This window comes from Stegastes partitus, unplaced genomic scaffold, assembly GCF_000690725.1.
Source record: "Stegastes partitus isolate 25-593 unplaced genomic scaffold, Stegastes_partitus-1.0.2 Scaffold310, whole genome shotgun sequence".
Classification (NCBI taxonomy): Eukaryota; Metazoa; Chordata; class Actinopteri; family Pomacentridae; genus Stegastes; species Stegastes partitus.
This window is the reverse complement of record NW_007578041.1, coordinates 329,008-344,403: the sequence shown is the minus strand read 5'-3', so window position 1 is coordinate 344,403 and position 15,396 is coordinate 329,008. Positions and strand designations below refer to the sequence as shown.

Below are 15,396 nucleotides of genomic sequence, written 5' to 3'. Positions count from 1 at the left end.
CATCAGATGTAGAAACATGTTCCACCATCATCTGTAGAAAGATGTTTCACCATCAGATGTAGAAAGATGTTTCACCATCAGATGTAGAAAGATGTTCCACCATCCTCTATAGAAAGATGTTCCACCATCAGATGTAGAAAGATGTTCCACCATCAGATGAAGAAATGGTGTGCATAGTATATTCAATAGTAAGATTCTGTCGTAGTCCCAGTGAAAGAAGTAGAAGTGTAGATGTAGTTCTACTAGGTGTAGTGGTAGTAACGGTGGTAGTAGTGGGGATGCAAGTAGTACAAGGTTCTGTAACAGTAGTAGTACTAGCATAAGCAACAGTAATGGCTGCAGAAGTTAGTAGTAGTAGTAGTACTCAGTGGTATTATCAGTAGTGTGACTCGGGGTACGTGCAGTAACTGAGTACTGAAAGTGGTAATAAGTGCAGCGTCAGTGGTACTAACAGGCCATTCGTATCAGTGGTGGCTCTTTTGTGTATTTAGGGGTATTTTCTTATTGAATAGTAACGAGCATTCATGTGTTGTGTTCGCGGCTGCAGAACCAGAATAATATCAGAATAATGTGTCGTATAAATAATGAGTTTGACGGTTAACGTGCCCGAAGACAGAATCGAACCGCCGCCCGCTGTATTAATGCGCAGTCGGCAAATATAAAACACTTTCCTTTTTGTTTGTCACCTTCGCATCTGATTTCTTTTTTCCCTCGTTTCGCCCGTCTCTGTCTCGTTTCCAGCCAAATCTTATTCATAATGCGATTCTGTCACCGTCGGCTCTGGACAAACGAGACGAATGCAGATGAAAACCGGAGGAAGAACTTCTCTTGGCGGCGTCTCGCAGCGGGAGGTGATTGTCGCACAAACATCAAGCGGAGTTTCTCGTTGACTTTTTCCTTCTGCGTCCCTTTCATCTCATCGCTAATTTAATTTCTCTTTTTTGCCTTTTCAGAGGAGTTAGATGTTGGAAAATAAAGCTGCAGAAACTCTTCCTTTGGCTTCTGTTGGAAAACATCATGTTAGAGGGGGCAGAGACGCACAGGAAGCGTTTTTCTAAAATGTTTATTTGAAATCTATCCTGAGACAATAACGTCTTAATAATTAGATGCATTTTCAAAGTCTGCATATTAAAAAAATAAGCATCATTTTTGGAAGGAGAATGAGAAAGAAAGCACGTTATCTTTTAATTTCTGGATTTTTTTAAGTATCAACTTAAAACTGGGCCTGAAGACAGAAAGAAGAAAAAAAAAAAAAAACAGCTTTCATTTCTGAAGCGGTTATTTAAATATCTCTGACTGTGTGGAAATTTAACAAAATTTAGAAGATATTAATTGGTTTTGTTGGTATATATTCAGAAAAAAATAAATTATTATTAACCAATTTTAGAAATATAATAGATATTTGTACAGAATATATTCTGAGGGGCTGCAGGGTGGCGCAGTTGGTAGCACTGTTGCCTCGCAGCAAGAAGGTCGCCAGTTTGCGTCCCGGTGGGGGCACTGGAATCTTTCTGTGTGGAGTTTGCATGTTCTCCCCGTGCAGCGTGGGTTCTCTCCAGGTTCTCCGGTTTCCTCCCACAAGGTCCAAAAACATGTAGAGGTTCATTGGTGATTCTAAATTGTCCGTAGGTGTGAATGTGAGTGTGCTTGGTTGTCTGTCTCTAAGTGTAGCCCTGTGATAGACTGGTGACCTGTCCAGGGTGTCCTCTGCCTTCACCCTAAGTCAGCTGAGATAGACTCCAGCCCCCCATGACCCTAATGAGGATTAAGCGGTGTATAGATGATGGATGGATATATTCTGTGGCTCCTTAAAACACATTTTTATCGGAGAGCGTTTCCTGATTGTATTCAAGTTTTATACCTTCTTGCTTATTTTATTTCAATTTTAAATTTATTTTATTGAAAAGCACTTTGTGTTTTGAAAAGTGCTCTATAAATAAAGTTTCTTATTATTATATTATTATTATTATTATTTTTCTGTTCAACTGTTGTACGCTGATGTATTTCTAATTTTTATATATATATATATATATTTTTTTTATCATGAGCTGCTTTTGTATTTCTAGCGTGTTTTACCATTATTTGGCTGATTATTGTCTGATTTCTTTCAAAAATCTAACAAAACGAATTCAAATGAAACTTTACGAACAGATTTGATCCTATGCAGTAATTAAATAAGCAGATATGAAGCACAAGTGGCCTTCATGTACCCACAGTGCATGGAAAAAATATTAAATATACATAGAAAAAAGCCCACATGGTGCAGGTTACGACTAAAATCTGACACGTTTACAGTGAAATCACAAGCATAGAAATGTGAGATATGGACTAAACCCAGAATGTTCTACACGTTCTGTGGTTACTATATCTAAATGAGATAATTGCGACACTGGATTGGATTTATTTGAAATTGCTGTTTGTAAAATGCTTCACTGAAATTCACAAAGAAAGGAGAAAAACTAATTGTGCAAATGATGATAAACTTTTTTCCAAAGCACCTTTTAAAGCTGGAGTTCCAAAGTGCTTCACAAAGTATTAAAATACAGAAAATATTGAATAAAGCAGCAAAAGAAATAAAACATTAGTGAATAAAGCAACAGTGGAAGAACCAAGCGTGAGGAACAAAGAGTTAAATAAACGCAGGTGGGTTTCTAAACGCGTTGCAGGTAAACGAAGGTTCAACTGGTTCATCTAATACGAAGTGAATTAAAGTGAACATCTGAAGAACTCATTTAAGTGATGACTTGGCAGCTGAAGCCGGCGACTCAGTAAACTCTGATTTATATCATGTGTTTGCCAGTAAAGCAGGAAGTCATTTGTTCCTCCTGATTTGCATATCGTACATTTACTGGCATGTTTTAATCGATTGAACCTGTTTTTAATCAACTCCTGGACGAGACTCGGTCAACCCAACAGAGTGTCTTCTGGTCTCCAGGTCCTGCAGCTCAACTCCGACATTCTGCCTCAGTACAAGCAGGAGGCGCCCAAGACGCCGCCGCACATCATCCTGCACTACTGCACCTTCAAGACCACGTGGGACTGGGTCATCCTCATCCTCACCTTCTACACCGCCATCATGGTGCCCTACAATGTCTCCTTCAAGACCAAGCAGAACAACATTGTGTGGCTGGTGCTGGACAGCGTCGTCGATGTCATCTTCCTGGTGGACATCGTGCTCAACTTCCACACCACCTTCGTGGGCCCCGGCGGCGAGGTGATCTCCGACCCCAAGCTCATCCGAATGAACTACCTGAAGACCTGGTTCGTCATCGACCTGCTGTCCTGCCTGCCCTACGACATCATCAACGCCTTCGAGAACGTCGACGAGGTACGGCCTGGGTTTTTCTTTCTCGGCTGTTTGGGGTGAAGAAATAGAGAAGTCTGTGTTTTGGTGCATCGCTGTCAGAGCAGGTGTTGAGTCAGTGGACAGGAAGTGTTGAAAGGAGTGGAAGTGGTGAATCCAGGAGATTGGATTGGAGTCATTAACTGATTGATGTGTCCTGCTATAGTTATACATGAGGTATAATTCGTAAGTTTATTTCAGAGTTCCTGGCAAACCATTTGTAACGTTTCAGAGCTTTTATTTTGTTAATTCGCTCTAATTGGTGGAAAACTCCGTCCATCCAAACATAAAACCACAGCCGTATAAAAACCGTAGAAGATATCAAAACACGGATTCAGACGAATCGCATCCAAAGCCTTGTGACCTGTTTAAACCTGGCCGACCTCCCATTCATTTCAATGGGGATTTTTTAATTTAGTTTTGAAGAAGTTCGTAGAGACCGTACAACGGATAGCTAACAAAAGTCACCACACCACATTGAGGTGTTGTTGACTAAGAATAAATACCAGAGAGTCTCAGAAAACTCCTGTTTCTGAAGTTAAAACGGAACCCACAAGCTGCAAACTGGATAATCGGTTATAAAGACCGAGTAGGATAATCTCACATCAGCTCTATGCATACAGTCATGTTAAGGCTGAGCTGAAAAGATGTTTAACTTCAATCTATGCCCCCAAAGTGCATGATTTCATATAAAATTAAGGCTAGAACATGTATATTAATGATTAAAATTAGAAGATATGAGATGGTTGTTTTCCATTATTGTATTTCTGTCACTCTAGCTGCTAGAAAATGACCATCAATCCACAGTTTCTGTAGAAGTCCTTCATGGATCTCACAGCGTGTAGATGAAGGTGTGATGGAACTAATCCAAACTGTCAAAACACAGCCGCTGATTTAAATCCACGCCGAACGTCATGACGCTGCAGAATCGAGCCTCTCGCCATCAGCCGAGCATCCGGATCGACCGAAAGGCGATGAATCATGGAGCCGTCGGCAGTCTGCTGAGTCATGCTAAATGTCCGTTTACAACATGTAATCTGCATCTGCATGACTCATCAGAATAAGAAAAAAAAAACCAAGCTTACTTCATGCAGGAGTGAAAACATTCAGGCTGAAATCAGAGCGGAGGTGGAGCAGCAGGTGTGAACAGGCTTTTACAGAAGAAAAAAAATCAACTCGGCACATTGGGAGGTCAGTACAAGTGAGAAAAATTCTGTAATTAGTGAGAGTAGACGCCATTAACCGGCTAACAGGTCACGAGCTAATAGCAGAAGTTCTGACGTTAAATCAGAGGTTTGTTTCTGTGAGGATAATGAAGTGTGTTTGGGGAGAAAAGGTGTCTGGATTTGGGATTTAGTTTGTTGCTTGTTGTCGTTTTCCTGTATGGATGTTAGCATTTAGCTCAAACTTAGCTACTGTTTGTCTCGTTGTGGTTCGCAACACAGCCGCAGCCATTTTTATCTGATGAGCTTATGAAGCTAACTGATCAATAATTGATTTTGCATTAACGTCTTGAAGGGTTCAAACCTACTTTATATACAGTTCAGGCTTTTGTGCTAATTAGTAAAGGTTAGCATGCTAAACGAGCCGCCTCTGTTGCTGTTTGTTCCTGTTTGGATGTTAGCATTTAGCTCACAACCGCAGCCATTTTTGGTTTAGAGCTAATTGATTAATAATTGATTTTGCATCGATTCTTGTTGGCTCAGATAATGGCTTTGAAATTAGAGCGTAACTGGGGTTTATGTCCTTTAAAATCATCATTAAAGTCCAATAATGTTCAGTGTGCTGACGGGTTAAAGGGCACATGGATGTGTTTTAACCTGTTAGCATGTAAGAGATAATTACCCTCGGACTGTAGCTTTTATTTTCTGCTGCGACTAAACCTCTTATCGAGTCTGGTTTCTGGGACAAGAGATGGAAAACACACCAAAGACGACTTCCTGCAGATTTCAACTCCGGTGTTTCCTCCCAAGTTTTCACAGATCGAGCTTCTGTTGAGTTTTTTGGGCAGTTTTTTGATCTTGAATCTGTTTAACGGAGTTTTCGTCACGAGATCAGACTCATTCCAAGTATTTTTCACGGCCGCTTACCCCCGTCAGATAGCGGGGAGTTATCATCAATACGGCCTCCAGTTCGTTAAAGGTGATTTTCCACTTGATTTCCCACCAAATTAATTAAACCTCAGCCTGAGTGGAAGCAGCAATCAATGGAGAGACGTTCTTCATGTTTCAACATTTTCATCTTTTTGTGGTGAGAAACCCACTTCAGTGCGTCTGCGCTCAGTTTGTGGGTTTTATTCGAGCACAATCATCCATTATTGAGCTCGTATGTACGTCTGCTTGGTGCCAAGTCGGGGGTTTAATCACACGAGTGCTCGAGTGCCAGTAATAATAATAAAAACCAGCGTTTAAGCTGCCAGCAGCTGAATTCTCAACATCTATTAATTTTTCATGGCAGCGTCTCGTTTTCCACACCTCCCTCAGCGTTTTATTCTTGTTAACATTCGGACCGACACGACTCGCCGAGATTCCGATCCAGACGCTTCGACTGTAAGCGGATCCGAGCGGCGCTCAAAGTCGCAAAACAAATTAATTCTGGACGCTCACATGTGTCGCCTACTCACCGGCCATGAATAAGTCCTTCATTTGGTCTCCTAGTGCGTAGCTTCTCATTGTTTTAAGTCCTTTGTTTCCTGTTTTTCATCTCTGGGAAGCTTTTTGTGAACCGTAGCTGGAAAGTTTAGGGTCGGATTTGGAACTTTTGAAAGCAGCGATCGAATGACGACGCTGCTGCTGAGGAACGATTCATGTAAAACCTATTTGGTGCCTGAGAGAGCAGAAACGAATACAGTCGTGACTCGATAATCCGACCCTTAACAATCCTAAACCTTGCTATCCAACAGTTTTTAAGAAAAACGAACAGAACCCATAAAACTAACTAAACTAGCATCAGCAGCCAAGTACTACCTGTGTGTTTCGGCCACCCCGGGGTGGAAGTGTCCCCCGACTATGCTGAATTTTTGGATATTCATCATTAACTGGATCTGTGTTGTTCAGACTGTCTTGAAAAGACCAGATTCAGGTCGCGTAGGGGCAAAAAAAAATCTGATCTGGGTCATTTCAGCTGCAGTCTGAACGTATTTACCTTTGATGTCAACCGATGGCCCCGTGCACCATCACACCGGTCAGTTCGGCTGAAATCCAGCGATGCTTAGTGTTCTAACAATACACTAGTTATTATAACAACTATGAACAATAATTACCAACTAATGAGCCTTCCAGCATCAAGCCCTCCTTGTATCTGGACCTCCGTTGTGACAATCCGACATGACAGAAGGATGTTTTACGTTTAGAGTCGGATTATCGAGTCATGACTGTGCTCTTCTCTGTGCAAACGAACGGTTTATATCATGAGCAGCTTTGCACAAGTTTGTCAAAACCTGATGCATTTAAATCAACTCCGATAAATTGGTTAATTTGTTCTCAACACAACCAGGAGCACGTCCAGAGATTTGTCAGTGGAGTGGCCGCGGAAAGTCATTTTAATAATTGGTTCCTTCTTTTCCAGTGAAGGTTGCTGATTATCTGATGTGCACCAACTCATAGGGGTAGAGATATTATTTAATCGGTCAAAACAGTCCACGAACAAGATATTTAGCGTTTTATTTGAGGGGCAGAGTTTACTTCTGATTTCAAAATTGCAAATTCTGTCCATGTGTGATGATAATTTATCAAACGACAGCAACTTGTGGTGCAATAAAACATCTTCTCGTTGCCTTATTTGATCATTTATTGGTCGACGCAGCCACATTCATGTATAAGCACGATGAAAACAGATGGTTTCCTTCATAACACAACCCGGCATGACAGAAGAATGTTTCGACTCAAGTGATTTACCTGCAGCTCAGTGGGATTCACCATCGATCCGTCCTGTCTGCATGCGGGGGATGATTAATGATGATAGCTCATTAACAGAGCTACTGCTGCCGTCTGATGCTGCAGAAGTTTAATGAACTCAGAGGAAATAATTCTAAACAGCCGACGAGCCGACCTTCAGTTTCTGTTCATGTGTGGAGGTTTTTGTCTGCAGCTCTGTCAACTGAAACTGTTTTGTCGGGATGTTCAGCTGCTGTTGGAGTCGTCGATGCTGAGGTTGCGTTCACTGAAACTTGGAAAACGGAGCTTCAGACGTCTGGTTTCATTATTATCTTCACCCTAACCTGGTGCTGACCCGACTCTCCATCAGAGTTTGTTAGACTCACGTTTGTCGTCACATTTTCACTCGTTTCGTTTGGGTTCTCCGGTTGCTTTGCATGCCACACGTTGTTGCCATGGCTACCTGTGTTTTAATCACACCTGGAGCAGCAGTTTAAGTGTCCAATGCGTCCCAACGTGCTCTTTAAACGGACCTCCAGCCGATCGGAAACCCTCCTTGGCTCCGGTGTGACGTTAAATAAGGGCAGCGGTCCTCTCGGGAAGCTTTAAGTTCCAGAAAACATTATTGGTCGAGTAAACAAAGTGTGTAGAAGGAATGAAGTCCCACCGCAGAGGATGTTGGATTCAGGGGTGATATTGTGACTCAGTTGGTTTTGAAGCAGGTTTTTAGGAGTTTGGTTGTTTTCTGACTCGGTGTCTGTAGGGTCTCTGTTTCCTCTCCATCACCGGTTCATTCTGCCGAGAGGAAATCGATGCTGCGTAAATCTCCAGCCGCCGAAGACGTCGCAGTCTCGCTTGGCCTCTTTGCTAAATGGACGTTTTTGTTGCCGCATTCGCCGGCTGAAGGAAGAGGCCCGACGGCGACTGAGGACAGCGAGTGGGTGGCTCAAGGTGCCGAGTGAAAGGAGATTATTACGGGCTGGATTCCTCCGTCGACGCGTCTGGTGGCTGGAACGGGCAGCGGGTATTTTTAGTTGTGTTTTAATGCAGGATTCACGACGCTGCTGCCAAGCTGCTGCTGCTGCCAACGCGAGTACAGAAGCTCGAACACATGAAGGTTCCTGCTGCAGGAGCCTGAAGACACATTCAGGGTCCTGGATGGACGAAGTTTTACTGCAGGACGACGTTCAGAGACAGTGACAGTGTTCTGCATCACTGTGGCTATAAATGGTTAGAACAGATCTTTGTTTCATGATTTATTGACTTTCTAACCCTCTAACCTCCCAGGTCAGGGTTCGTTATGTTATATTGAAAAGAAATCTCCATTTATCAGAGCCAGAAGCTGTTAAAAGCACAGAAACAGAAACTTGAGCGGCTGACGGAGCTTTGGGCTGCGTCGTCGTCGGTGTTTCTGGACGTCGAGGCGCCGCAGGAAGCCCGAAGCCACCAGGAGCCGATGGAGCTCCGAGGTCCGGTCCGGTCTGACCTTTCTGCATGTCGACGGCTGACGGAGCTGAAGGGAAGCCGAGCATGAATTTAACTCTTAAAGCCGTGAGAGGAACAGAAAATTCTGTTGGTGTGTGAAGAACGATTAACAGAAAAAACATCAGCTGTTGCTATAAAATAGCCGTAATTTTTCCATTTTATTTTACTTATGTACAAGAACATATCAATAAGTCTCTGCAGTATTAAACAGGCAGAGGTACTACAGCTAAACTCAAAAACTTGATTAAAACGCGTCTCCAGAATGACTCAAATTGGTCTAAAGTCCTCAAAACATTTTCATATTTTTTCAAAATTGAATTGTCAAAAAATACAAAACAATTAAAGACATCTTGAAAATGACAAAAATTTTGTGTCCAAATTACTTAAAATTGTCCAAAAATGATTTGAAACTTGTCCAAAACACGTTGACACTTGCTAACTCAACTCCCACAATTCTCTCTGCTGCCAACATGAACTTGCTGTAGTCAGAGTGACGCCTCCTCTGGTCTCTACAGTATTAAACAGGAAGAGGAACAACCAGGTACTTCCGCAAAGCTCAAAAACTTGACTAAAACATCCTGAAACCTCTCCAAAATGCCTCAAAATTGATCTAAATTCCTCAAAACTTGTTCATATTTTCTCTGAATTGAATTGTTCCTAAAGATTTTTTTTTGAAAATGACTAAACTTTTGTCTAAAATGACTTAAAATTTGTCAAAAATTACTTAGAAATTGTCCAAAATGATTCGAAACCAGCTTGATGCTTGCTAGCTAAACCCCCACAATGCTGTCTGCTGCCAACATGAACTTCCTGTCGTCTGAGTGACGCCTCCTCTGGTCTCTACCGTATTAAACAGTAAGAAGCTCCACCTGGTGGAACAACCAGGTACTACAGCTGAACTCAAAAACTTGACTAAAACGTCTTGACGTGACTCCAGAATGACTCAAACTTTGTCTAAAATCCTCAAAACTTGTTCATATTTTCTCAGAATTTAATTAAAACATTTTTTTTGAGTTTATCATGCACTTCATATCAACATTTGAACGTTTCTTTTTTTTAAACTTTTCCATAATATCGTGCGGTGTTTTTCACTACTTCAAACATGCAGCACTTTTCTTTTACTTTTTAAAGAAAGTGGACTGTCTAAAGTCCTGAGTTGTTGAGTTTTTTGCACTGTCAGGATCTGCAGCGCCTCAAATGCATATCAGTCTCTCAGTCATCTCCATCCAATGTATGTATATATTCAGCTTTTATGGCTCCGCTGCAGAAGATGAATGCCGTCTGTGCGGTATTGTGTCGACGCCGAATCCCTGAGTCAGCCTCCTGCTTTCATTACGGTCGTGTGACATCTGTGACAGCTGTGATATCCGCCACTTAGCGAAATGAAAGTACGGGAGAGTAAACAAGTCAGAGTCTGGTGTTAACATGACAACAGCGCAAACTGTCGAATCCCTGAAATGTCTTCGTCCTCGTGTGTTCCACTTTCTGCCTTTTGGCTCGTGCAAATTGAAAAGATTTTAAGACGTTTCTGAATCTTTAATGAGCGTCAGGTCGACCCCTGCCGACACGTCAGGTCTTTGAAACGAAGCAAACGTCTTCCCGGTGTGGACGTGATCTCCGTCCGTCCACAAACAGCTCCTCCACACTTCGCTCTCGACTCGAAGCTCTTTTCATCTGCGTCCTGTGGCGACTCGGTTCGGAGGCATTTACATACGAGCTGGGAAGCGTCCGAGTCCCAGCGGAGGCCTTTGAAGCTGCAGAGAGGCAGGAAGAGCTGCCCGGGATCGTGGCTTCAAAGAGCCCGAGAACAGAAGGAGGCAGAGAGCCGCTCCGTCCGGCCGAGGTGGAAACGATCCGAGTCAGAAAACAAAAGGAACCGAGTCGGACCCGGCAGCAGAGTCGGATTAATTGGACTCGGAGATGAGCTCAGAGGCAGGTCGAGGTTCACCTGAATGCAGCAGTGTGACTTTCGAGGCTAATTTACAGTAAAATTAACCTGCAACGGTGCATTTGTAGGTTTTTCTCTGTTTTATATTGTTGTGAATTGATTATCTTTGGACTCAGACAGATTTTTTTCCCTGATTTTTCTTTATTTTTTTGCTCCTGTTAGAAGAAATAAATTTTCTATGTTTACAGAATAATAATAAAAAATACTTTGGCCTCACTTTTTGTTATTTTTGACAATTTCTGACAATTTTTCTGTCATTTGGAACAAGTTTTTAGTTGTTTTGGAGAATATTTTTGTCATTTAAGACAAATTGAAATAATATTCTGAATGAATTTTTTTTAGTTTTTTTATTTTTAAATTTGTCTTTTGTTTTTTACAAATTTTAAGTCATTTTGGACAGATTTTTTTGTCATTATACACTCATTTTATTTATTTTAAATGTATGTTGAGTAATTCTGGATAGATTTTAGTCGTCGTAGACACATTTTCAATCATTTTAAATGTATTTGGAGTCATTTAAATTTTTTTTGAGTCATTTTGGACAGAGTGTTTATCATTGTAGACACATTTTGGTCTATTTTAAATGTTTCTTGAGTAATTTTAAATGTATTTTGATTCATTTTGTTCACGTTGTTTTCATCTTTGACATATTTGAACTCATTTTGAAAACAATTTCAGGCTTTCTGACAGGTTTTAAGTCATTTTTCAAACAGATTTTCTGAGAAGTTTAAAGTCATTTTGCCCAAGTTGTGTAATTTTAGACAAATCATGAGTTATTCTGAACGAGTTTTATGTAATTTCAGATAAAAATATGTCAAAGTGGTCAAATGTCTGCATCACCATAAATCTTTCAAGAAAAAAGAAAAGAGGTTTTGATCATTTATTCCCCAAATATTTAAAAATGTTAAACAATGTTCAACACACCGGTAGAAATGGACGTTACGTTTTATTTTGAACTGCAGTTCAACCTGATTTTTGTCACGCGACTGTTGGTCACAGCTGAATCATTCATGGCTTTGAAGTTGCACCAGGGAGTGCAAAATGTTTCTTTTTTCACAGAATCTGGTTAAATCAATGCTTTATTTTTGGCATTTTTAAAAAAAAAAAAGTTTTTCATGGAACACGTAGAATTATGTGATTGTGATAAAAACATCACGTGGTAAGTTCTTTTCTTGACCTTTTCTGTTTTTACTAATTTGAGCTGATAAATGTAACACATAACTTGTTTTTTTTATATTGCCGGCAGGTTTTGGAGTTCAGAGGTTTAATTTCAACACATTTCTTGTGTTTTAGGACTGAATTATTTACAGTAAATTCCCACAATAGGACTGTTTTGACTTGTGTCTAAACCTGCAACTAGGAGAATGTTTTTAATAATAAACTGATATATTAATACAGAAATACAGGGTTCCTGATGGCTGCGTGCTAAATATACAGCAAGACTCTTCTCTGTAGATGTATAATTATCTGTTTTTTAAATCTAAACACTGCGCACTTCATCCAAACCTTTAATCGCTGTGAGTTTGACTAAAATCTCAGCTAACAGTTATAAATATGAAATCAATCCCTGCAGCGCGGGCTGTAATAGAACCGTTTCATACTCTGTGATTTCGCCGTATCGATTCCTTTATTAGCAGAATGAAACTAAGCAGCAGAAACAAAATAATGGAAGCAAATTGTTCAGGTGGGATTTAAAAAAGAAAAACACAAACCCTGGAGGCTCATAGAAGTGAAAGTAGCTTCATAAGCAGATATAAAAGTCATTAATCTGCAACAAAATGAGCAAACACTCCAGTATTTATGTGTGTTAGTGTAAAAGACGTGCTATAATTTAGCTTCTGCTCTTTAAAACTCCCCAGCTGCTCCTCCGCTGGTTCCCCTTTACCTTCCTTTAAATCCACTGACGGCTTCACGGCGACGTTAACTGCCGGTAAAACGGTCGATTCTCCTCCAATGATTAACTGCTAAATTACTTCCAATCAGGCAAATTGGCCGAGCGGCCTCCTGGAAGGACCCGCTCAGCAGCCCCGACTCGTCTGGTTGGGGTTTTTTTTGTTCAGATATCGTAACGGCGTGAATCAGCTCCGTTTCGTTGCAGCGACTTTCATGAACGTTTCCAGGCTTCTCCTCTGATCCTCTGATGCTCCACTTCTTCAAACGAACCCCAACAGAACTTTCAGGAGCTCGCTGCAGCCTGATCCACTTCTCTGCCAGTTTTGTGGGATGTTTCAGGCTCCGGCATTGTCTCACTTGAGGCCGATTTACCTCCGTTTCACCTCTGCGGAGGATAAATTTGATATCTGGGGTCTCAGTTCGGCCCTGATTGTTCGGTAACGTGAGGAATTCACGGGTTCAGTCTGAAACTCAAGATGAAAAATGTTGGATATTTGAGTCTGAACCACAAAACCTGCCGGCAGCTTTGAAGGCCCGTCGTGTAGAAAAACAAGCTACACCATTTATCAGAGCAAGAAACTGAAAGAATAATCAGATTTTCTTCCACTAATCGTGTGACAGGCAGAAAAAAATGAACAAATCTAAGCTTACAGTCACTCTGTTGTCAGTTTTATTCAGAAATTTACCATCAATGAAACCATTTACACCAGATTGTGTTAAAAACTAAAGGTTCTGTGTGTTTTAGAAGCAGCGTTGATCTGCAGCCGCGCTACGATAATTCAGAGGAAAACCAAACCTCCTGGATCAATAAATAAATGCAGCATGGATCAGAACCAGAGAACAGAGGAGCCAGTTGTTGGAGATACATCCAGCTGATAGTGGAACATCTTTCTACATCTGATGGTGGAACATTTTTCTAGCGTTGGCTGAATCAAAATTGGTGCGAAATTGCTCAGATTGCCCAAAGTTGCCATGTTGGACAAATTTTAAATTATTTTGGACATGTTTTGGGTCATTTTGGGCTTTTTTTTGAAACTCTTAACAATTTCTAGACAAGCTTCAAGTCAATGACGAATCATTTTGGACATATTTGAGTAATTTTGTACAAGTGTTATGTCATTTTAGAAATGTGTGTGTTGTTCTGGATAGATTTGAAATAATTTTCGACGGAGAGAGAAATCCAACCTGTCCAATCCAAGTCTGGAGAGGTTGTAAAAATGAATCTTTAATATGTGCAGCCTTCTTCTTTTTTTTTTTTTAACCAGTGTTGGTAACACCGGTGGGCATTTTTCAATATTTGCAAAATAAATAATCCAAAACTCAACTTTTCCTCCCTTTTATTTAAGATTTATGGGAACAAACATTTGTCCACTGTGATATATTTTTGTTCAAATCGACTTCAAATTTGCTCAAAATAACTCAACAAAATGTGGCCAAAATGACTTAAAATTTGTCCAAAATGCCAGAAAATAGTTTTAAAATGACTCAGAATACATTAAAAATGTCTTTAGAGTTTGTCTTAAATGACAACTTCTCCAAAATCCTCTTGAAAGCCACCGAAAATGTGCTCAACATGGCTGACAATGGTCAACAATGACGAAAACATTACCACAATACTGTTATTATGGTTTCATATTGACAGAAGACATCTCTGGGTTCTGTCCGTGTTATTTGGGGCCATAATGTCGTGGCAGTTTTTCCTCGTCGGCTTTTTTGGGGGCTCGTCCGGGATCTCGAACCGTCTCCTCCTGTTTCGACACAGCAACCCAAACAGACCAGAACCAGTTTATTCAATGCTTTAGCTGACTTCAGGTTCTGCTTTTAGCATCTGTGCAGCTTCTCCATTTGAAACAGATCAGTCCATCTACTTCAGGTTTTAACTACCTTGACTTTTGCTTTTTACTGGTTTGGTTTGTCAGCTCCGTTTGTTCCGTCAGCTCTCAGATGTCTGACATGTTCTCATTCATTTCTAAAGTCCATTTTCATGTAATCAGTGTTTCTTCGGTGCCCACTTCCAGTCTGAGTTGACAGGTTTCTATTGTTCTGTTTCTATCGAGGTGCAGGACTGAAAAACGAACCTTCAGTGAGTAAAGAAAGTGTTGAAGTGAGGCTGGAGGTGAAGGAGCAGCTTCCATTACGTAACACTGTTAGATAACCCCGCTGGCTACCGCTTCATCTGCTGCTTTGTGTCTTCGCTTCCAAACGAGGAATGATTACTTTTGTGATGTCGGCAAATATTTAGCTGCAGGTCGAAGCGAGTCGGCTGCTGCTGCTCTGCTTTGTTAATTGTGTTAAAACGGCGCCTCGAGGTTCCTGCTGCTGCTGCTGCTGAACACAAACCGTGTTGTTCTCAGACGTTTGTGTAGAAACGAGGATTAAAGAGTCAGAAAACCAGCTGGACCTCTCAGAAACTAAGAGGTCGTGTTTGAGTATTGAAGCCTGACAGATGTAAGGTTTTATAGAAACCGAGTTCTAGTGGCCTTTACTGGTCGGACCCATACAGTCGTTTCTATACATGAGTAAAAACCAGATGTGTCTGGAAGTTTTTGGTTTCCAATTTGTTTATTTTATTAAAGGTTTTCTGGAAACATGACAACATCTGCTGAGTCAAAGATATCCATACAGCAATGCTAATATTTGGTTAAACGTCCATGTTCTCCTCAGTTGGGTTCTTCTTCTTCACCACTTTGATGTGTGTTTGGGCTCATTGTCTGGTTGGAACATCCAACTGAGTCCAAGATCAACCTTCTGCTGATGGTTTGAGGTTTTCCTGAAGAACATGGAGGTGATCCTCCTTCTTCATGGTTCCACTGACTTTGTGTAAAGCTCCAGGTCCACTGGCAGCAGAACAG

The 15,396-nt window shown here is 41.0% G+C and overlaps 1 protein-coding gene across 1 annotated transcript in view; it reads left to right on the top strand.

Annotated features, from left to right (window-relative positions):
* kcnh5b (potassium voltage-gated channel, subfamily H (eag-related), member 5b) overlaps positions 1 to 15,396 on the top strand; it is a 143,226-nt gene that overhangs the window by 35,179 nt on the left and 92,651 nt on the right. The window contains exon 7 of the mRNA XM_008283422.1: positions 2,936 to 3,328. Coding sequence (XP_008281644.1) covers positions 2,936 to 3,328 — 393 coding nt within the window. The remainder of the gene's footprint in view (positions 1 to 2,935; positions 3,329 to 15,396) is intronic.